General features: G+C 38.7%; 1 protein-coding gene across 1 annotated transcript in view; it reads left to right on the top strand.

The window, feature by feature from the left end:
* C1H1orf87 (chromosome 1 C1orf87 homolog) overlaps positions 1–24,732 on the top strand; it is a 116,128-nt gene that overhangs the window by 55,322 nt on the left and 36,074 nt on the right. Inside the window, 1 exon segment of the mRNA XM_060005556.1 lies at positions 21,898–21,962. Within this exon segment, the coding sequence (XP_059861539.1) occupies positions 21,898–21,962 (65 nt within the window).

Raw genomic sequence — 24,732 nt, 5'->3', positions numbered from 1 at the left:
AGTATCTTTTCTGACCACAACGCTATGAGACTAGATATCAATTACAGGAAAACATCTGTAAAAAATACAGATACATGGAGGCTAAACAGTACACTGCTTAATAATGAAGTGATCGCTGAAGAAATCAAAGAGAAAATTAAAAAATACTTAGAAACAAATGACACTGGAGACACGATGACCCAAAACCTATGGGATGCAGCAAAAGCAGTTCTAAGAGGGAAGTTTATAGAAAAACAATCCTACCTTAAGAAACAGGAAACATTTCGAATAAACAACCTAACCTTGCACCTAAAGCAATTAGAGAAAGGAGAACAAAAAACCCCAAAGTTAGCAGAAGGAAAGAAATCATAAAAAGCAGATCAGAAATAAATGAAAAAGAAATGAAGGAAACGATAGCAAAGATCAATAAAACTAAAAGCTGGTTCTTTGAGAAGATAAATAAAATTGATAAACCATTAGCCAGACACATCAAGAAAAAAAGGAAGAAGACTCAAATCAATAGAATTAGAAATGAAACAGGAGAAGTAACAACTGAAACTGCAGAAATACAAAAGATCATGAGAGATTACTACAAGCAACTCTATGCCAATAAAATGGACAACCTGGAAGAAATGGACAAATTCGTAGAAATGCACAACCTGCCAAGACTGAATCAGGAAGAAAGAAAATATGAACACACCAGTCACAAGCACTGAAATTGAAACTGTGATTAAAAATCTTCCAACAAACAAAAGCCCAGCACCAGATGGCTTCACAGGTGAATTTAGAGAAGAGCTAACACCTATCCTTCTCAAACTCTTCCAAAATATAGCAGAGGGAGGAACACTCCCAAACTCATTCTACAAGGCCACCATCACCCTGATACCAAAATCAGACAAGGATGTCCCAAAGGAAGAAAACTACAGGCCAATATTACTGATGAACATAGATGCAAAAATCTTCAACAAAATACTAGCAAACAGAATCCAACAGCACATTAAAAGAATTATACACCATGATCAAGTGGGGTTTATTCCAGGAATGCAAGGATTCCTCAATATACACAAATCAATCAACATGATACACCATATTAAAAAACTGAAGGAGAAAAACCATATGATCATCTCAATAGATGCAGAGAAACCTTTCAACAAAATTCAACACCATTTATGATAAAAACCCTCCAGAAAGTAGGCATAGAGGGAACTTTCCTCAACATATTAAAGGCCATATGTGACAAACCCACACCCAACATTGCCCTCAATGGTGAAAAACTGAAAGCATTTCCACTAAGATCAGGAACAAGACAAGGTTGCCCACTCTCACCACTATTATTCAACATAGTTTTGGAAGTTTTAGCCACAGCAATCAGAGAAGAAAAAGAAATAAAAGGAATCCAAATCGGAAAAGAAGAAGTAAAGTTGTCACTGTTTGCAGATGACATGATACTATACATAGAGAATCCTAAAGATGCTGCCAGAAAACTACTAGAACTAATCAATGAATTTGGTAAAGTAGCAGGATAAAAAATTAATGCACAGAAATCTCTGGCATTCCTATACACTAATGATGAAAAATCTGAAAGTGAAATCAAGAAAGCACTCCCATTTACCATTGCAACAAAAAGAATAAAATATCTAGGAATAAACCTACCTAAGGAGAAAAAAGACCTGTATGCAAAAATCTATAAGACACTGATGAAAGAAATTAAAGATGATACCAACAGATGGAGAGATATACCATGTTCTTGAACATGAAGAATCAATATTTTGAAAATGACTATACTACCCAAAGCAATCTACAGATACAATGCAATCCCTATCAAACTACCACTGGCATTTTTCACAGAACTAGAACAAAAAAATTTCACAATCTCTATGGAAACACAAAAGACCCCGAATAGCCAAAGCAATCTTGAGAACGTAAAATGGAGCTGGAGGAATCAGGCTCCCTGACTTCAGACTATACTACAAAGCTACAGTAATCAAGACAGTATGTACTGGCACAAAAACAGAAAGAGAGATCAATGGAGCAGGATAGAAAGCCCAGAGATAAACCCACGCACATATGGTCACCTTATCTTTGATAAAGGAGGCAAGAATGTACGGTGGAGAAAGGACAACCTCTTCAATATGTGGTGCTGGGGAAACTGGACAGGTACATGTAAAAGTATGAGATTAGACCACTCCCTAACACCATACACAAAAATAAGCTCAAAATGGATTAAAGACCTAAATGTAAGGCCAGAAACTATCAAACTCTTAGAGGAAAACATAGGCAGAACACTCTATGACATAAATCACAGCAAGATCCTTTTTGACCCACCTCCTAGAGAAATGGAAATAAAAACAAAAATAAACAAATGGGACCTAATGAAACTTCAAAGCTTTTGCACAGCAAAGGAAACCATAAACAAGACCAAAAGACAACCCTCAGAATGGGAGAAAATATTTGCAAATGAAGCAACTGACAAAGGATTAATCTCCAAAATTTATAAGCAGCTCATGCAGCTCAATAACAAAAAAACAAAAAACCCAATCCAAAAATGGGCCAAAGACCTAAATAGACGTTTCTCCAAAGAAGATATACAGACTGCCAACAAACACATGAAGGAATGCCCAACATCATTAATCATTAGAGAAATGCAAATCAAAACTACAATGAGATATCATCTCATACCAGTCAGAATGGCCATCATCAAAACATCTAGAAACAGTAAATGCTGGAGAGGGTGTGGAAAAAAGGAACACTCTTGCACTGCTGGTGGGAATGTGAATTGGTTCAGCCCCTATGGAGAACAGTATGGAGGTTCCTTAAAGAACTACAAGTAGAACTACCATATGACCCAGCAACCCCACTACTGGGCATATACCCTGAGAAAACCATAATTCAAAAAGAGTCATGTACCAAAATGTTCACTGCAGCTCTATTTACAATAGCCAGGAGATGGAAACAACCTAACTGTCCATCATCGGATCAATGGATAAAGAAGATGTGGCACATATATACTATGGAATATTACTCAGCCATAAAAAGAAACGAAATTGAGCTATTTGTAATGAGGTGGATAGATCTAGAGTCTGTCATACAGAGTGAAGTAAGTCAGAAAGAGAAAGACAAATACCGTATGCCAACATATATATATATGGAATTCAAGAAAAAAAAATGCCATGAAGAACCTAGCGGTAGGACAGGAATAAAGACACAGACCTACTAGAGAATGGACTTGAAGATATGGGGAGGGGGAAGGGTAAGCTATGACAAAGTGAGAGAGAGGCATGGACATATATACACTACCAAACGTAAGGTAGATAGCTAGTGGGAATCAGCCGCATAGCACAGGGAGATCAGCTCCGTGCTTGGTGACCACCTAGAGGGGCGGGATAGGGAGGATGGGAGGGAGGGAGATGCAAGAGGGAAGAGATATGGGAACATATGTATATGTATAACTGATTCACTTTGTTATAAAGCAGAAACTAACACACCATTGTAAAGCCATTATACTCCATTAAAGATTTTAAAATAAAAGAATATATTGTGGCAATAAACTTCCATGGCTCAAATCTCAGTTCAGCCAGGGTATATTTGATTTAAAAGAAGAAAAAAACTAATTGGAATTAAGACTTTTTTCACACATACGAAGTTCAGAGAATTCATAACTGTCAGAGCAGCACTACAAGAAATATTAAAAGAAGCCCTCAGGTAGAAGGATAATAATCATTTTTAATCTACACAAAGAAATGAAAAGTATAGGAAATAATAAATGCCAATGAATCAAAATACATTTTCCTTATTAAAAAGAAAACCTCTTTAAATAATAATTGACTATTTAAGGCAAAAATAATAACAATGTACTGTGGAGTTTATAACATAATAAAGTGCAACATTTGACAATAGCATACAAGACTGGGAGGAGGAAATAAAATTTTACTGTAAAAAGCTCCTTATACTATTAGCTAAGTAGTATAATTTTGTTTGAAGGAAGAATGTATTGAGTTAAAAATATTAATAGAGAAGATTAAATGGAATAATCACATGTAAATACTAAGAATAGATCAAAATAAATACAGAGGGAAAGAAAACTAACAGATAGGACAAATAGAAAATAAACACAAATAAAATTAATAGATTTAAATCCAACCATATCAATAATTACAATAAGTATTAATGATTCAAATGCACCAATTAAAAGGAGGCAATTATCAGGCACTTCCCTGGTGGTGCAGTGGTTAAGACTCTGTGCTCCCAATGCAGGGGGCCTGGGTTTGATCCCTGGTCAGGGAACTAGATCCCATATGTATGCCACAACTAAGAGTGTGCATGCCACAACTAAGGAGCCGGTGAGCTGCAACTAAGAAGCCACCCTGCCGCAACTCAGGAACCCACCTGCTGCAACTAAGACCTGGTGCAAACAAAAAAATAAATTAAATTAAATTAAAAGACAGCAATTTTCAGATTTCATTTAAAAATCAAGACCCAACTAAATGCTATCTGAAATGAACCCCTTTAGAATATAAAGACAGACACACTGAAAGTAAAAGGATGGAAAGTGATATACTTTATTAATTCTAATGAAAAGAAAACTGGGTTGGTTACACTAAAGACAGAAAAAGTAGCTTCTAAATCAAGAGGTATTGCCAGAAATTCAATTCATCAAGAGAACATACAAACCTAAATGATCATGCCCTTAATAATATAGCTTCAATTTACATGAAGTAAAAACATAAAACTGGAAGAAGGAATAGATTCACAATTATAGTTGGAGAACTGAACATCTTTCTGTCAGTAATTGATAAAACAAGTAGACATAAAATCAGTAAGAATATAGAAGACTTGGACCATATTATCAACTAACTTGATGTAACTGGCAATTACTCCACACAACAGCAGAATATGGATTCCTTTTAAGTGTTCATGAAATATTTAAGAGATAAACCCTATCTACCCTGATCCATAGAACAAGTCTCAGTAAATTTAGAAGGATTAAATCATATAAAATATGTTTTCTGACCCCAAAAAATTAAATTAGAAAACAAAACAAAATAATATCCTGGAATTCTCCAAACATTATGAAACTAAACAATACACTTATAAATAACCACTGATCAAAGAAGAAATCACAAGGGAAATTAAACAATATTTTGAACTGAATTAAAATGAAAGCACAATACATCAGTAATCTTTGTCTTTTTTTTCCTTTTCTTTTTTTTTTCCCAAGCCCACTATATAATATTTTAAGGGGAAGGGCTAGAAAGTGGTATACAGAACAAGAGCCTCAGGTCATTCTTTTTGTTTTTTGGGGTTTTTTTTTTTGAAATTTTGAATTTTATTTATTTATTTTTCGGTATGTAGTCCTCTCACTGTTGTGGCCTCTCCCGTTGCGGAGCACAGGCTATGGATGCGCAGGCTCAGCGGCCATGGCCCACGGGCCCAGCCGCTCCACGGCATGTGGAATCCTCCCAGACCGGGGCACGAACCCGTGTCCCCTGCATCGGCAGGCGGACTCTCAACCAGCGCGCCACCAGGGAAGCCCTATTTATTTTTTTATACAGCAGGTCCTTATTAGTCATCAATTTTATACACATCAGTGTATATATGTCAATCCCAATCGCACAATTCAACACACCCCCACCCCCACAACCCCGCTGCTTTTTCCCTTGGTGTCCATACATTTGTTCTCTACATCTGTGTCTCAATTTCTCCCCTGCAAACAGGTTCATCTGTACCATTTCTCTAGGTTCCACATATATGCGTTAATATATGATATTTTTCTCTTTCTGACATACTTCACTCTGTATGACAGTCTCTACATCCATGCAGATCTCAACAAATGACCCAATTTCATTCATTTTTTTTGGCTGAGTAATATTCCATTGTATATATGTACCACTTCTTCTTTATCCATTCGTCTATCGATGGGTACTTAGGTTGCTTCCATGACCTGGCTATTGTAAATAGTGCTGCAATGAACATTGGGGTGCATGTGTCTTTTTGAATTATGGTTTTCTCTGGGTATATGCCCAGTAGTGGGATTGCTGGATCATATGGTAATTCTATTTTTATTTTTTTTAGTAACCTCCATACTGTTCTCCATAGTGGCAGTATCAAGTTACATTCCCACCAACAATGCAAGAGGGTTCCCTTTTCTCCACACCCTCTCCAGCATTTGTCGTTTGTAGATTTTCTAATGATGCCCATTCTAACTGGTGTGAGGTGATACCTCATTGTACTTTTGATTTGCATTTCTCTAATAATTAGTGATGTTGAGCAGCTTTTCATGTGCTTCCTGGCCATCTGTGTGTCTTCTTTGGAGGAATGCCTATTTAGGTCTTCTGCCTATTTTTGGATTGGGTTGTTTGTTTTTTTAATATGGAGCTGCATGAGTTGTTTATATATTTTGGAGATTATCCTTTGTCCATTGATTCATTTGCAAATATTTTCTCCCATTCTGAGGGTTGTCTTTTCATCTTGTTTATGGTTTCCTTTGCTGTGCAAAAGCTTTTAAGTTTCATTAGGTCCCATTTGTTTATTTTTGTTTTTATTTCCATTACTCTAGGAGGTGGATCAAAAAAGATCTTGCTGTGATTTATGTCAAAGAGTGTTCTTCCTATGTTTTCCTCTAAGAGTTTTATAGTGTCCATCTTACATTTAGGTCTCTAATCCATTTTGAGTTTATTTTTGTGTATGGTGTTAGGGAGTGTTCTAATTTCATTCTTTTATGTGTAGCTGTCGAGTTTTCCCAGCAACACTTATTGAAGAGACTGTCTTTTCTCCATCGTATATCCTTGCCTCCTTTGTCATAGATTAGTTGACCATAGGTGCATGAGTTTGTCTCTGAGCTTTCTATCCTGTTCCATAGATCTATGTTTCTGGTTTTTGTGCCAGCACCATATTGTCTTGATTACTGTAGCTTTGTAGTATACTCTGAACTCAGGGAGCCTGATTCCTCCAGCTCTTTTTTTTCCCCCTCAAGACTGCTTTGGCTATTCGGGGTCTTTTGTGTCTCCATACAAATTTTAAGATTTTTTGTTCTAGTTCTTTAAAAAATGTCATTGGTAATTTGATAGGGATTGCATTGAATCTGTAGATTGCTTTGGGTAGTATAGTCATTTTCACAATATTGATTCTTCATGTTCAAGAACATGGTATATCTCTCCATCTGTTGGTATCATCTTTAATTTCTTTCATCAGTGTCTTATAGTTTTCTGCATACAGGTCTTTTGTCTCCCTAGGTAGGTTTTTCCTAGGTATTTTATTCTTTTTGTTGCAATGGTAAATGGGAGTGTTTCCTTAATTTCTCTTTCACATTTTTCATAATTAATGTATAGGAATGCAAGAGATTTTTGTGCATTAATTTTGTATCCTGCAACTTTACCAAATTCATTGATTAGCTCTAGTAGTTTCCTGGTGGCATCTTTAGGATTCTCTATGTATAGTATCATGTCATCTGCAAACAATGAGAGTTTTACTTCTTCTTTTGCAATTTGTATTCTTTTCATTTCTTTTTCTTCTCTGATTGCCATGGCTAGGACTTCCAAACCTATGTTGAATAATAGTGGTGAGAGTGGACATCCTTGTCTGGTTCCTGATCTTAGAGGAAATGCTTTCAGTTTTTCACCATTGAGAATGATGTCTGCTGTGGGTTTGTTGTATATGGGCTTTATTATGTTGAGGTAGGTTCCCTCTATGCCCACTTTCTGGAGAGTTTTTATCATAAATTGGTGTTGAATTTTGTCAAAAGCTTTTTCTGCATCTATTGAGATGATCATATGGTTTTTATTCTTCAATTTGTTAATATGGTGTATCACATTGTTTGATTTGCGTATATTTAAGAATCCTTGCATCCCTGGGATAAATCCCACTTGATAATGGTATATGATCCTTTTAATGTGTTGTTGAATTCTGTTTGCTATTATTTTGTTGAGGATTTTTACATCTATATTCATCAGTGATATTGGCCTGTAATTTTCTTTTTTTGTAGTATCTTTGTCTGGTTTTGCTATCAGGGTGATGGTGGCCTCATAGAATGAGTTTGGGAGTGTTCCTTCCTCTGCATTTTTTTGGAAGACTTTGAGAAGAATGGCTGTTACCTCTTCTCTAAATGTTTGATAGTATTCACCCGTGAAGCCATATGGTCCTGGAAGTTTGTTCGTTGGAAGATATTTAATCACAGTTTCAATTTTGTTACTTGTGATTGGTCTGTTCATATTTTCTATTTCTTCCTGGTTCAGTCTTGGAAGTTTATACATTTCTAAGAATTTGTCCATTTCTTCCACATTGTCCAGTTTATTGGCATAGAGTTGCTTATAGTAGTCTCTTAGGCTGCTTTGTATTTCTACGGTGTCTGTTGTAACTTCTCCTTTTTGATTTCTAATTTTATTGATTTTAGTCCTCTCCCTCTTTTTCTTGATTAGTCTGGTAATGGTTTATCAATTTTGTTTATGTTCTCAAAGAACCAGCTTTTAGTTTTATTCATCTTTGCTATTGTTTTCTTTGTTTCTATTTCATTTATTTATGCTCTGATCTATATGATTTCTTTCCTTCTGCTAACTTTGGGTTTTGTTTGTTCTTCTTTCTCTAGTTCCTTTAGGTGTAAGGTTAGATTGTTTATTTGAGACTTTTCTTGTTTCTTGAGGCAGGCTTGTATAGCTATAAACTTCCCTCTGAGAACACTTTTGCTGCATCCCATAGGTTTTGGATCGTCGTGTTTTCATTGTCATTAGTCTCCAGGTATTTTCTGATTTCCTCTTTGATTTCTTCAGTGATCTCTTGATTATTTAGTAACGTATTGTTTAGCCTCCATGTTTTGTGTTTTTTACATTTTTCCCCTGTAGTTCACTTCTAATCTCAAAGCATTGTAGTCAGAAAAGATGCTTGATATGATTTCAATTGTCTTAAATTTACTGTGGCTTGATTTGTGACCCAAGATGTGATCTATCCTGGAGAATGTTCCATGCACACTTGAGAAGAAAGTGTAATCTGCTGTTTTGGGATGGAATGTCCTGTAAATATCAATTAAATCTATCTGGTCTGTTGTGTCATTTAAAGCTTCTGTTTCCTTATTTATTTTAATTTTGGATGATCTGTCCATTGGTGTAAGTGAAGTGTTAAATTCCCCCACTATTATTGTATTACTGTCAATTTCCTCTTTTATAGCTGTTAGCAGTTGCCTTATGTATTGAAGCCTCCTATGTTGGGTGCATATATATTTATAATCGTTATATCTTCTTCTTGGATTGATCCCTTGATCATTATGTAGTGTCCTTCCTTGTCTCTTCTAACATTCTTTATTTTAAAGTCTGTTTTATCTGTTACGAGTATTGCTACCCCAGCTTTCTTCTGATTTCCATTTTCATGGAATACCTTTTTCCATCCCCTCACTTTCAGTCTGGATGTGTCCCTAGATTTGAAGTGGTCTCTTGTACACAGCTTATATATGGGTCTTGTTTTTGTATCCATTCAGCAAGCCTGTGTCTTTTGGTTGGAGCATTTAATCCATTCACGTTTAAGGTAATTAGCAATATGTATGTTCCTAAGACCATTTTTAAATTGTCTTGGGTTTGTTTTTTAGGTCCTTTTCTTCTCTTGTGTTTCCCACTTAGAGAAGTTCCTTTAGCATTTGTTGTAGTGCTGGTTTGGTGGTGCTGAATTCTCTTAGCTTTTGCTTGTCTGTAAAGCTTTTGATTTCTCCATCGAATCTGAATGAGATCCTTGCCAGGTAGAATAATCTTGGTTGTAGGTTCTTCCCATTCATCACTTTAAATATATCATGCCACTCCCTTCCAACTTGTAGAGTTTCTGCTTGAGAAATCAGCTGTTAACCTTATAGGAGTTCCCTTGTATGCTATTTGTCGTTTTTCCCTTGCTGCTTTCAGTAATTTTTCTTTGTCTTTAATTTTTGCCAATTTGATTACTATGTGTTTCGGCGTGTTTCTCCTTGGGTTTATCCTGTATGGCACTCTGCACTTCCTGGACTTGGGTGGCTAGTTCCTGTCCCATGTTCAGGAGGTTTTCGAGTATAATCTCTTCAAATATTTTCTCAGTCCTTTCTCTCTCTCTTCTCCTTCTGGGACCCCTATAATGTGAATGTTGTTGCATTTAATGTTGTCCCAGAGGTCTCTTAGGCTGTCTTCATTTCTTTTCATTTTTTTTTCTTTATCTGTTCCACACCAGTGAATTCCTTCATTCTGTCTTCCAGGTCACTTATCCATTCTTCTGCCTCAGTTTTTCTGCTATTGACTCCTTCTAGTGTAGTTTTCATTTCAGTTATTGTATTGTTCATCTCTGTTTGTTTGTTCTTTAATTCTTCTAGGTCTTTGTTAAACACTTCTTGCATCTTCTCGATCTTTGACTCCATTCTTTTTCCGAGGTCCTGGATCATCTTCACTATCATTATTATGAATTCTTTTTCTGGAAGGTTGCCTATCTCCACTTCATTTATTTTTTTTCTGGGGTTTTTTATCTCATTCCTTCATCTGGTACATAGCCATCTGCCTTTTCATCTTGTCTGTCTTTCTGTTAATGCGGTTTTTGTTCCACAGGCTGCAGGATTGTAGTTCTTCTTGCTTCTGCTGTCTGCCCTCTCCTTTTTTCTTTTTCTTGCATTTCATATTCAATCCAACAGTAATCCATTAGTAAGTCAACCCTATCTTGAGAATATGCCGAGATTCTGGTCCCTTCTCACCACCTCTATTGGTATTTAACTACACCCCATCCTATCTACCATTATCTTTCTCCTGGATTACTATAATCCCTGCTAACTGAATTCTGCTTCTCCCTTGTCCCTAGTTTATCTTCAGTACAGCAGTTACAGTGATCTATTAATACCTAAAACAGTTAATATCATTGCTCTGCTCATAACACTTCAAGAGCACCTTATTTCACTTAAAGGGAAAAAAAAAGTCAAAGTCCTCATGAAGGGTTCTATGTGACATGCCCTCCATCACTTCTCTGGCTCCATCTACAACTTCCTTTTCTCATTCTGTTCCAGTCACACTGTTCTCCTTGTCTTCCTCAAACATACCAGGCACACATCCTTCTTAACACCTATCTTCTGAATGATTCCTCAACCTAGAATGCTTTTCCCCCAAATATCTTCCTGCTAATTCCTTCACCTTAAGATTTTCCCCAGTTTTCACCTTGTCTATGAGGCCTACACTAAACACTCTATTTAAAGTTGTAGTGGACTTCCCTGGTGCTGCAGTGGTTAGGAATCCACCCACGAACGCAGGGGACATGGGTTCGAGCTCTGGTCCAGGAAGATCCTATATGCCCCAGAGCTACTAAGCCTGTGCACCACAAACTGAGCCTGCACTCTAGAGCCTGTGAGCCACAACTACTGAGCCCTTGCACCACAACTACTAAAGCCCATGCACCTAGAGCCCATAGTCCGCAACAAGAGAAGCCACTGCAGTGAGAAGCCCATGCACTGCAGCCAAGAGTAGCCACCCTCACCACAACTAGAGAAAGCCTGCATGCAGCAATGAAGACCCAACGCAGCCAAAAATTAATTAATTAAAAAAACTGTAGTCCCCTGATCCTTTCTTCCCCTTAACCTGCTCTCCTTTTGCTTCCTTCGATACACTTATAAACTTTTAATGTATAAACTTTTAATCAAATTGATGTATGTTATTTATTGTTGTTATCTGTCAGTCTCTGATAAACTATAGACTATAGTGCCATGGGATAGCAGAATCTTTGTTTTATTTATTGATGCATCCCATGTGTATACAGCACTACCTGGCACATAGTAGGTATTTGGTAAATATTTGTGGAATTGAACTGAACTAGAGGAAGAATAAAATCTCAAAATACTCTGAGGGATACAGATACATGAGTTCTCCCTAATCCTTAGCTTATGGTCAAATTGAAGAAGGCCTTCCCTAACCATCTCATCAAAATCATGTTCCTTGTGCTATACTCTCTCTTAGCATTCAGTAATGTTCTTTCCTATCACTTATCACTATTTGTAATTATGTATTTATTTGTGTGATTTGTTAATTTAATGTCTAGATGGTGACCTCCATGCTGGCAAGGATCGTGACATATTATATTCCAACATTTTGTAGGCCAGTGCTTGGCACATGATAGGTACAGAGTAAATATTTGATTAATCCATTTATTCATTCATTTAACAAATATTTATTGAGTGCCTACTGTATTCCAATCACTATTGTAGTCATTGGAAATATAGCTATGAATGAAACAAAGTCCCTTCCCTCATGAATCTTATATTCTAATGGGGAAGAGAAATTATAAATAAAGTAAAATATGTGACATATCACATGGTGATAAAAGGTTATGGGGACATCAAGTGGTAAATAAATGATGAGAGGAGGTTGAGCATAGCCAATGAACTTCCACTAGACTAGGTTTGGACATGGCTGTTTTCCTTCTCTAAAATATTGGAGGTGGTTGGGTGAAGGTGAGGGAGGCAGTTAAGCAGGAAAAGCAAAAACGTGGGCTTAGAGCTGAGTAGAAAGTCAATAAGCCAAAATTGGGAGTCCTAAAAAGGCACCAGTATAAAAGGAGAAAATGCAAGTGTCAAAGCTCACATTATACTGAGTATGCTTGATTAGAAGTTGGGGTCCAGAACCAAGATTCCAGGAAGCAGAGATATGAGAATAAGAGTGAATGGGGAACAAATGAGGTTAGGCTACTTACAAGTATATCAAACTTCTCAATTTCCCACTATATTATGTGTATATCAGCAAAGCACACCAATTTTTTTATTCACCTGTCTTTGACCTTTGAATGTTCAAGGACATCAAAACTATGAGACCAATGAAGAATTGCATTTATAAGTGATAAACCTGTTTCATCCTTAGACAGTCATTGGCTAAAGCTTCTTCTGTTGAATTAGATTCATTCAATTAAGGGCTTTGTATGCAAACCTATATCCTTAAGAGATTAAAGATGCAATTTAGACACACATTTTAGAAGCTGAATGCATGAATCATTATTTTAGTACATATTGTCCATTAATCTGCTGTTCTATTAGGAACCCATTTGGAATGTGGCTGCTTACTAATTAGCAGGATTCTAGTGCTGAGGTGCTTCCTGATTAAATGTCCTTTAGAATCAATAAAACATCAGGAGGGTTTATGGTGATGTGGGATTAGCCCCATCTAACCAAGTAAAATGAGTTGTGTTCTTTTCTTAAACTATCACGTTGCAAGAGCTGATGAGAGGAGCAATTTCGAGAACACTGTGGCAAAGTTGTTTTGTGTGTGTGTGTGTGTGTGTGTGTGTGTGTGTGTGTGTTTGTGTGTGTGTTTCAACATTGAGATTTTGTTTTTTGCCATTTCCCTACCAAGCAGAGACATTAGTGAATGACTGCCAGGATAAGGCGATTTTGAGAAAGACTTGATTATGATTTCAAATCTCTACTCTGAATCACCCTTATGAGTGAGGGAGTTCAGGTTGTGTTGAATGGAAATTATTATCCCAGTTCTTGCCCAGGAACATGTAAGTCAGAATTAGTATTTAATGTTTCTGTGTGACTTTGCAGTAAATGGTAATTAATTAGGGCAGAGGGAGAACAGGAGGCAAACTAATACTCTAAAACTGTATTGGCAAAATTAAATGCTTCAAACCCAGTTTAAAACATAGGCACATAAGCCAAATTGTGTCAGGGGAGGGGATAAATAATGAAGCTGCTATGGAGGCTTTGTAAATAGAGTGGTGCAATTGACATAGCCCCAAGTAGAACTTATCATACACATCTGGCCCATTGTTGGGAGTGCAATTAGGTTGAAAATGACTGGTTTGATAATCCTAGGAACAATCAGAGGATTTTAGGAGATAAAGGAAACATGAGGTGTCTGATTCAGCAATTACTTTTTAATGGGAATAGGAAAATTGTTAGGCGGTGAGCTATTAGAGACATGGTATGAATCTGCCCATTGGTTGGGTCCTGGAAACCAGATCTGGCTTTTAAGAGTTCATTAATTCCAATCTTCTCTTCCAGAGGCCATAATTCATATGGGATAAGAATTCTAATAATAATATTGCTAATAAAGTTATTATTAATAATAGCCAACATTTACATAGTGTTTGCTATATTCCAGGCAATGTTCTAAGTGCTTTATAAATATTAACTCTTTTAATCCTTACACATACTTCATGAGATAGGTACTATTATTTTTCAAATGAGGAAGCTGAGGAACAGAAAGGCTAAAACTAGTATGTAACTGATAAATGAATTCATCAATAAGGCTAAGTCAAACGCAGACTCTCTAGCTTCGGGGTCTTGGCTTTTAATACACTATACCAACTCTCCTACAAGTCCTATGCAACTTAAAGGCTTATAGGATAGTGGCTAGGCACAGGGGCTTCAGGCAAACTGCCTGCATTTCATAGCCAGCTCTACCCTTGGCTTGGTGCTGAACACAGTTCTGTATTTGAGGAGCTCAGTATCTTATTGCCCTAAGACCCAGGACAGGTGTAGGATATGAATACAAAGTGAGGAAACTTTTAAGTTCCAGGGGCATGTATAATCCAAGGAAGCCCACGGCTTGCAGGTAGCATCTCTTCAGCGGTTTAGCACCTCCACTACCCCTTCAGCCCCCATCCATGCAGAAAGGCATCATGAGCTCCGGAATCACATAGGCCTAGACGGAAATCCCAACACTGAGTGCGCTGGCTTTGAGAACTTGGACAAGTCACTAATTTCTCTGAACCTTAATTTTCCACCTGTCAAACGGAAAAAGAATCCTTGCTTCTGGATTTGAGAGTTTATTGACTATGTATCAAGGAAGGGCTATGCTTCTCACAGGTAACTGGAAGGTGAGAAGAATACAGTTTAGGCTACATGAGTAAGAGGGTGAAAGCAAAGAAAGATGGTGCAGTTGGATGAGCTTTCCAGCAACTGAGTAAAATAACAACCAAAATAACCTCCTGACTCAGAAGGATTGATGCATGTACGCCTCACATGTCCAGGCATGGGGCTACATGCTCTACATGGCTTATCTCATTTCATACTCCCAACAGCCCCATGAGTTGATGTATTTTTACACCCACTTCACAGATGAATAAAATGAGGTTCAGAGTCCTTAAGTGAATTGTCTCAAAAGTTGGGATTCTTTAAATCTTTGTTCCTATTATGGGTTGAATTTTATCCCCCCTAAATTCATTTGTTGAATCCCTAACCCCCAGCCCTTAGACTATATATTTGACGATAAGGTCTTTAAAGAGGTGATTAAATTAAGACGGGGCCATTAGAGTGAGCCCACATCTGACCTGACTGGTGTCCTTATAAAAAGAGGAAGTTTGGACACACAGAGAGACACTAAGGATGGGCTCACCCAGAGAAAAGACCCCGTGAAGACATAGCGAAAAGGTGGCCATCTGTAGGCAAGGAGGAGCCTCAGAAGAAGCCAAATCTATAGACGTCTTGATTTTGGACTTCTAGCCTCCAGAACTGTGAGAAAATAAATTTCTGTTGTTTAAGCCACCCAGTCTGTGGTGTTCTGTTATAGCACCCCTAGCAAACTATACAGCCCCTGCAGGCTAACAGTCCCTTGCATAGTCTTTTTTCTATCTGCCTCTTTTTCCTAGCATATTTTGTGCACCTCAGCTGGAATAGTAGATTACAGGATTCTCAAGGGAATGGCTCTAATGATTTAACTTTTCAAATCATGGGACTTAACTATGATTCTAGCAGTCTGAACAGAGCTGGCTCTTCAGTACTACTTAATACTCAGCTGAGCTTGGTAGGACTTGTAGGAGCTCACCAGATGAGGGACGGGGAAGGGTAACTCAGAGATAGAGGGAGCAGTGTGTGCCAAGACAAAGAAGCAACAAGAACATAGGTTTGGAGAACCAAACTGTCCATTGTGACCAGAGGATACATTTCACAAGGTGGAGAAAGGCAATGAGCTTGGGAAGGAAGTACTGGCACACCTTTGATTGAAGCCTGTATAAAACTCAGAGAGAAACATGTCACCTGTAAGTAACATCATCAAGATTACAAGGATGTTCCTATGAAATAGCCCCCATTATGTTTTTGGCATCTGCAGAACAGATGACATTTTAATTTTATTAAAATTCCAATGAACAAATGAAGAGGCAAAAAAAAAAAAAACCAACAAAAACACACACCAGAAACAAAAACTAATAGGCACTCTAGTCTCCGAATCTAGAAGGAAGCTCCACTGACTGTAAACACATGGAATCTGGGAAAATCATTGAGTTGGTGCCCCCAGCTTTGTCCTGCCTACCTATAAAAAGTGCAGAAGATGGAAAATATTTCATCCCTTCACCAGTCTTCCCCTTGATTTGGAGGCCCCAAGTCTTAACCAACCAGAACATGACATAGATGCTACTTTCTGTATCCACCTGAGTACTGCTCCTTCCTCTCCTTCCCTCATCCAAGGTTACACACCAGTACACTTACCCACACACTGCTTTTCTGTGCCTATGCAGAGACCACAACTTCTAGGAACGATAGAGCAGAATGTTGGGGTGAAGAAGGCAGGAATAGCTAGACCCGGCTGTGGTATTTGCATATGGAAATATAAAGTCACGTGGGTTGAAGAAGAAAGAGGGGATCCCTGGTAATTGTATATATTGAGGAGTGTGTAAAAAATTAATATACAGGGCTTCCCTGGTGGCGCAGTGGTTGAGGGTCCGCCTGCCGATGCAGGGGATACGGGTTCGTGTCCCGGTCCGGGAAGATCCCACATACCGCGGAGCGGCTGGGCCCGTGAGCCATGGCCACTGAGCCTGCGCGTCTGGAGCCTGTGCTACGCAATGGGAGAGGCCACAACAGGGAGAGGCCCAAGTACCGTAAAAAAAAAATTAATATACGGAAACCTCAGTTTATTAGAGTTGGGAGACCAGAAGGGAAAGCTCTCATGCCCTGCGATATTAGAGCCCAACAGTAAGGAAGGACTTTTCTGGCAAGGACTCAGCCAATGAGAAGCCATGGACGCTTTGTTTATTATAGCCCTCCCAACTCTCTTTTCCTTTCTATAAAAGCATTCTTTCCCTTGCTGCCTGGGGGACTTGAGCATGGCTCACCATGATTGCAGACCACAAACTGCAATTCTCTATTGATCCTGAATAAACCCATCTTTGCTGGAGAAATATCTGGCAATCTGTTTGTTTCAGGTCAACAAGTGTACCCATTATGACATACTACACCAATTTAGTGTCTGATATCCAGCAGGTGTGGTGAGAAGATCCCGCCTCTGAGGTGGTCCCAACAGAGGGGCACAAAACAAATGCCTGAAAAGCACCAAATATTGGTGGGAGTCTTCACTCACCCCTTGACTGAGGGGCTGAATGAGCAGTGAGTAGGACCAAGGGAAACTTATGAAACTCATCTATTGGGTTGTACAGAATGTGAACAGTTCCTCACTGACACTGAATAAAGAGAAAACCCTAACATATGAGGCCTAATTTTCAAAAATACTGCAGAACAGGGAGGTGTAATTATGATCCCACAGGCTCCAAATAACAGTAAACTTTTGGAAATGATTTACTCTAGAAACTAGAAAACATTTAGAAAGCCACTAGTGTTCTCTATAGGATATAAGGAGCCATGTCTCTGTTGAAATGAATTGTAATGTAATAAGCATAATGAGATTAAAAATGAAATGTAAAAAGCACTAAAGTGAACAGAAGAAATTAAAATGAACTTGGTGAAATGTGGATAGTTTCCAGGAAACTGAAACTTCTACAGCATAATGAAGAGGTAACCAGGATGGTGACTATGTTTGGTGATGGATATTAACTAGACTTATTGTGATCATTTTGCAATATATACATATATCGAATCATTATGCTGTACACTTGAAGCTAATATGTTATATGTCAATTATATCTCAATTTAAAAATAAAACAATCAAGGAAATCTGAATATTGTTAGATATTTAATGATATTAAGACACTTATGTTAAATGTTTAAGTCAACAAGCCTTTTCTTTGAAGGGTCACATAATAAATGTTAAAGGCTTTGTGGGTCTATAATCTGTTGCAACTATTCAACTATGTCATTGTGGCCTGAAAGCCGCCAAAAACAACACATAACGAATGGCCAGGGTGGTGTTTTAAAAAAATATTATTTACAAAAGAAAGAGGGATAACTAGAAATCAATGAACAGCAAAATTAATGCTAGAGAAAATCTAGTGCATAATGTCAAACTTGAGAGGTTTCCACAAAATCTAGAGAAAAAGAACAGAAAAAAATGAAAACGGATAGTAGAGATAGAAGAATAAAAATAGAAATTGAACCTAAGGTGCCCTGAAATTGTGGAATAAGAAACTAGAAGAATTGGACAAGAAATAAAACCAAAAGTCACAGCTGAAGAGATTTTGCAGAGATGGGAAAAAGAAAAACCCTCTGTGTAGACTGAATGGATTTGTTATGATCTAAACTAAATTAAGAAAAAAAGTATCCATGTCCCTCCTGACAAAACTTTTGTGCTACAGAGACAAAGAAAATTATTTAAGGATGCAGCCAAAACAAAATAAAACTAAACCAAAGCAAATAAATGAAAAAAAGTAATTATAAATGAATCCAAATCAGACTGACCTCATACTTTAGCAATGTGGACAAGTGGAAAGGAGGAATCACTAATATGGAGGACCAACTATAAATTATACATGAATTTCTGACTGGGCAGAGGGTCAGCGCCCCTAACACACCCCAACCTCCAGTGCACTGTTCAAGGGTCAACTGTAGTATGTTTCTTTCAATCTGGCATTTAAACACCATAATAAAGATGTTTAACTTAAAGTAAAAAAACAACAAAAACAACAACAACAACTTCTGCAATAGTAGATATCAGAAGACACTGAAACCATGTTCATGGAATTCCAAACGGGGGTGGGAAATGTAACTGAAACCAAGTTATATTACATTCATGTGTAAGGCCATAGAGTACAATGGTTAAGGGTGCAGGATTTGGAGTCAGACAGTCAGGGTTTAAATCGTGGCTCCTCCATTGATCAGCGTGACCATAGCCAAGTCATTTACATGTCTAATAAGATGGTTGTCTCAATTAAATGAGAGAATGCACACAAAGTACTCAGAACGCTAATTAAAGGCCATTTTAACTTAAGTTTGGATGAAGTTAGAATTGGAACGCAGATCTGCCTGAATCTACAATCAGGCTCACAGACCTTGTCCTTCAATCCTGACCTCTCTGACTCAACATGAAGAGTTTGGCACCTGGTACTGTGATTAGAATTACACTGCCTTTTATGGCAACAAGAACCCATTCTCACACTTAAATTGTCAATGGCTCTTTGAAGGTCCTAGAGTAATATAAAGAGTATGGAATAAAGAACGTATTTTATTAGAGGATCTAAAGGATTTCATTGGTCACTTAAGTCCTATATACCACTTAAATCAGGCAGTGTCCAAGTTCAGTACTTAGAAAAATTTCCTGTAATTTCCCTCCCCTGCTATCAGCAAAAATTCAAGAAAGGGCAAGAGAGTTTCTGGTGCCATCTTGTCCAGAGCCCTTACTGAATATTTGCTAACTCCTAACAGTTCTGAAAAATAAATGTTATGCCATGTGGAAATATAAATGGATTTAGGTTTTTGTTGTGTTGTTGTTCAATGGGTCAGAAGATGCTGTAGGCATAAACCTGGCCCTCCTAAGAGGAGGGAATTGCAGGAAGTGTAGAAGACGGGAGATGCTTCTACTGCAGTTCATTTCCAGATCTGTGCTAATATCAGATCTTTGTATGTTTATTAATATTCCTTAAGAGTGCTACTTCTCCAACTTTCTTTTCCCTGCCTAGCCTTGCAGCAGCTGATATAGTCATCAGTTTATCTGGCTTGTGGTTCTGTACAGCTATGCCTTATCTATTCTTGTGCCTAAAGTGACATGAAGCTCTGGAGGTCATATTTTCTATACTGACAAAGAACTTTTCTGATTTGTGATACCATGTATAGAAAAAGTTTTATGAGGTATAAGCAAAACAAACTAGTTATGTATCTAATGAGTTTATAGAGGTTCCTTAAAAAACTAAAAATAGAGCTACCCTATGATTCAGCAATCCCACTCCTGGGCGTAAATCCAGAGGAAACCAGAATTTGAAAAGATATATACACCACAATGTTCACTGCAGCATTATTTACAATAGCCAGAAGGCAGAAGCAACCTAAATGTCCATCGACAGATGAATGTATAAAGAAGATGTGGTGTGTGTGTGTGTGTATATATATGTATGTATATATATATATACATACACACACACACACACACACACACACACACACACACACAATGGAATATTACTCAGCCATAAAAAAGAATGAAATAATGCCATTTGCAGCAACATGGATATACCTGGAGGTTATTATACTAAGCAAAGTAAGCCAGACAGAGAAAGAGAAATATCATATGATATTGTTTATATGTGGAATGTTTTAAAAAATGGCACAAATGAACTTATATACAAAACAGAAATAGACCCACAGACATAGAAAAAAAACTTATGGTTACCAAAGGGGAAGAGGTTGGGAGCAATAAATTAGGAGTTTGGGATTAACATGTGCACACTACTATGTATGAAATAGATAACCAACAAGGACTTACTGTATAGCACAGGTAACTATACTCAATATTTCATAATAACCTATAAGGAAAAAGAATCTGAAAAAGAAAACTGAATAAAATAAAACTGAGTAACTTTGCTATACACCTGAAACTAACACAACACTGTAAATCAACTATACTTCCGTTAAAAAATAAATAAAAAGTGTAAAATCACATGGCATTAAAACTTTCCTAGAAAACACAGGACATATTCCCACAATTGGCTCTTTATATTTGCTTGACATCTGATGGGCAAAGAGGTGATAAAAATTCTTATCAGTTGTAGTTTGGTTGCTAGAAGCAGAAACTGTTTTTTGCTAACATAAGCAAAAAGAAATATTTTTGAAAGGATATGGAGTTACACACAAAATCAGGGGAAATGAAACTTCAGGAAGCACCAGAAACAAAAATTAATCAGAGACAGAGAGTGGGAGAGAGGGAAGAAGGGAGGGAGGGAAGGATAGGGAAAGTGAAGTGATAGATTGAGATTAATTAGACTGAGTGGGTCACAACATTGTCTAGGGGAGGGTATGGGACATAGATTGTAGCCCATTACCCCAGAGAAACATATTTTTATATAAATGGAGAATGGATGTTGGGCAAGCAAATATAAGTGATTCTCACTACCAAAGTGTTCCTAAAGTACTTGTAAGTTTTAAATGACTCCCTGATTGTCAAGTGCTCATGCATTCTTCAATGCAATTTCTGCTTGGGGACTTCACTAAATATCTATTTGCACTTAGCACCCATTTCTATCCTCTTCTATGTTCTTTCCTATATTGTAATACTTCCCACACTTAGGAAGGCTAAAAAGAACATTTCCAAAGCTCCCTTAAAAACTGAGGTTCTGGAATTGATTTAAGTTCCATCACTGAAATGCAACTGCATGAGATTTCAAAGACAGGAAGACTGGGGAGAGGGGCAGGGACATTATAAGTATTTATTATTTTTCTGCAGTAGTAGCAACTCCAATAACCCTGGTAGATATCAGTTTTTCTGGTGGCCAGAATGCCCTATATACTGCCTAATCACCAAACTCATGGCCAAGGGCATCTGAGACATCAGCCAGAATTTCCTGCAGTTCCCTGGACTCTGGGCTACATCTTCTGAGGCCTAACCCTTAGCCCAGCAGCAGACACCAACCTCCATTCTACTAGCTTCTGCAATAATTTTGTGAGTGCCTAATTTCCATTTCTAGTAGAGACACTTAAAGTAGCTTGTGTTTCCTTCACTGCACCCCAGATGATACAGACATCAAAAAATCCCTTTAATATCACTATCTGTATAAGCTTTAAGCTTTATTGCACATTCTTCCAGAGCTTCCCACATTGATCACAGGTATTATGTTCCTTTTCTTTCACAGATGGCAGAATTTTGTTGAGTTGTTCAACAGAGCTTCATCTTATTTGTCATCTGATTTGCCTCCCAGTGAGTCTGGTTATTTTGTTCCTCGAGAGACCTCCTATTCCCAGAGCTCTAGTTGAGGCTGTGACTTAGCTCCAATGGTTTGTTAGTTGGGTTTCATCTCATTGCTCCCAGAAATGTAAATGGCTTACCAGTGAAGAAAAAATAAGAGTGAAGTTTTCCTTGATGGCTATACTTTAGGTCAGTTGGGTTGTAAAAGGCATAATTCTCCAAGCTGTATTATAACATGAAGCAGTCTCTAGTGATAGCCCTTTAAGAAGAATGCAGCACATTTATACAAGAAATCGATATTCCTTATTAGAATTTCAGTTGTACAGTCCCTTAGATCTGAGAATCCTGTAGCTAGGTACTTATCCTACTAATATCTCACCAAAGAACTCTCCAAGATGTATATATATATGTTTAGTGAACCAACTTTCTGGACACATTTTAAAAGAGACTAGTACAAGCAACTCTATGTCAATAAAATGGACAACCTGGAAGAAATGGACAAATTCTTAGAAAGGTATAACCTTCCAAGACTGAACCAGGAAGAAATAGAAAATATGAACAGACCAATCACAAGTAATGAAATTGAAAATATGGTTAAAAATCTTCGAACAACAAAAGTCCAGGACCAGATAGCTTCACAGGTGAATTCAATCAAACATTTAGAAAAGAGCTAACACCCATCCTTCTCAAACTCTTCCAAAAATTGCAGAGGAAGGAACACTCACAAACTCATTCTACGAAACCACCATCACCCTGATACCAAAACCAAACAAAAAAAGAAAATTAGAGACCAATATCGCTGATGAATATAGATGCAAAATTCCTCAACAGGATTTGAGAAGATGGCGGAAGAGTAAGATGCGGAGATCACCTTCCTCCCCACAGGTACATCAGAAATACATCTACACGTGTAACAACTCCTATAGAACACCCACTGAACGCTGGCAGAAGACCTCAGACCTCCCAAAAGGCAAGAAATTCCCCACGTACCTGGGTAGGGCAAAAGAAAAAGGAAAAAAACATAGACAAAAGAATAGGGACGGGAGCTGCACCAGTGAGAGGGAGCTGTGAAGGAGGAAAGGTCTCCACACACTAGAAGTGCCTTCGCAGGTGGAGACGGCGGGTGGTGGAGGTGGGAAGCTTCAGAGCCACGGAGGAGAGGACAGCAACAGGGGTGCGGAGGGCAAAGCAGAGAGATTCCCGCACAGCGGATCGCTGCCAACCGGCACTCACCAGCCCGAGAGGCTTGTCTGCTCACCCGCCAGGATGGGCGGGGGCTGGGAGCTAAGGCTCGGGCTTCAGTCGGAGCGCAGAGAGAGGACTGGGGTAGGCGGCGTGAACACAGCCTGAAGGGGGCTAGTGCACTACAGCTAGCCTGGAGTGGTTCCGGGAAAAGTCTGCAGCTGCCTAAGAGGCAAGAGACTTTTCTTGCCTCTTTGTTTCCTGGTGCGCAAGGAGAGGGGATAAAGAGCGCTGCTTAAAGGAGCTCCAGAGACGGGTGCGAGCTGCGACTAACAGCGCGGACCCCAGAGACGGTCATGAGACGCTAAGGCTGCTGCTGCCGCCACCAAGAAACCTGTGTGCGAGCACAGGTCACTATCCACCCCTCCCTTCCGGGGAGCCTGTGCAGCCCGCCACTGCCAGGGTCCCTTGATCCAGGGACAACTTCCGCAGGAGAACGCACGGCGCGCCTCAGGCTGGTGCAACGTTACGGCCTCTGCCGCCGCAGGCTCGCCCCGCATTCATACCCCTCCCTCCCCCCGGCCTGAGTGAGCCAGAGCCCCCGAATCAGCGGCTCCTTTAACCCCGTCTTGTCTGGGTGAAAAACAGACGCCCTCCAGCGACCTACACGCAGAGGCGGGGCCAAATCCAAAGCTGAACCCAGGGAGCTGTGCGAACAGAGTAAGGGAAATTTCTCCCAGCAGCCTCAGACAGCGGATTAAAGCTCCACAATCAAATTCATGTACCCTGCATCTGTGGAATACCGGAATAGACAAGAAATCATCCCAAATTGAGAAGGTGGACTTTGGGAGCAAGATAGATTATTGTTTCCCCTTTTCCTCTTTTTCTGAGTGTGTATGTATATGCTTCTGTGTGAGATTTTGTCTGTATAGCTTTGCTTTCACCATTCGTCCTAGGGTTGTGTCCATCCGTTTTTTTTTTTACTTTTTAAAAATTTTTTCTTAATATTTATTTTTTATTTTAATAACTTTATTTTATCTTACTTTATTTTATTTTATCCTCTTTATTTCTTTCTTTCTTTATCTCTCTCTTTCTTTCTTTCTTTCTATTTTTTCTGCCTTTTATTCTGAGCCATGTGGAGGACAGGGTCTTGGTGCTCCAGCCGGGCATCAGGGCTGTACCACGGAGGTGGGAAAGCCAAGTTCAGGACACTGGTCCACAAGAGACCTCCCAGCTCCACATAATATCAAACGGCGAATATCTCCCAGAGATCTCCATCTCAATGCCAAGACCCAGCTTCACTCAACGACCAGCAAGCTACAGTGCTGGACACGCTATGCCAAACAACTAGCAAGACAGGAACACAGCCCCATCCATTAGCAGAGAGGCTGCCTAAAATCATAATAAGGCCACAGACACCACAAAACACACCACCAGACGTGGACCTGCCCACCAGAAAGACGAGATCCAGCCTCATCCACCAGAACACAGGCACTAGTCCCCTCCACCAGGAAACCTACACAACCCACAGAACCAACATTAGCTACTGGGGACAGAAACCAAAAACAATGGGAACTACAAACCTGCAGCCTGTGAAAAG

This window comes from Delphinus delphis, chromosome 1, assembly GCF_949987515.2.
Source record: "Delphinus delphis chromosome 1, mDelDel1.2, whole genome shotgun sequence".
Taxonomy (NCBI): Eukaryota; Metazoa; Chordata; class Mammalia; order Artiodactyla; family Delphinidae; genus Delphinus; species Delphinus delphis.
This window is presented reverse-complemented; position numbering and strand designations above follow the sequence as displayed.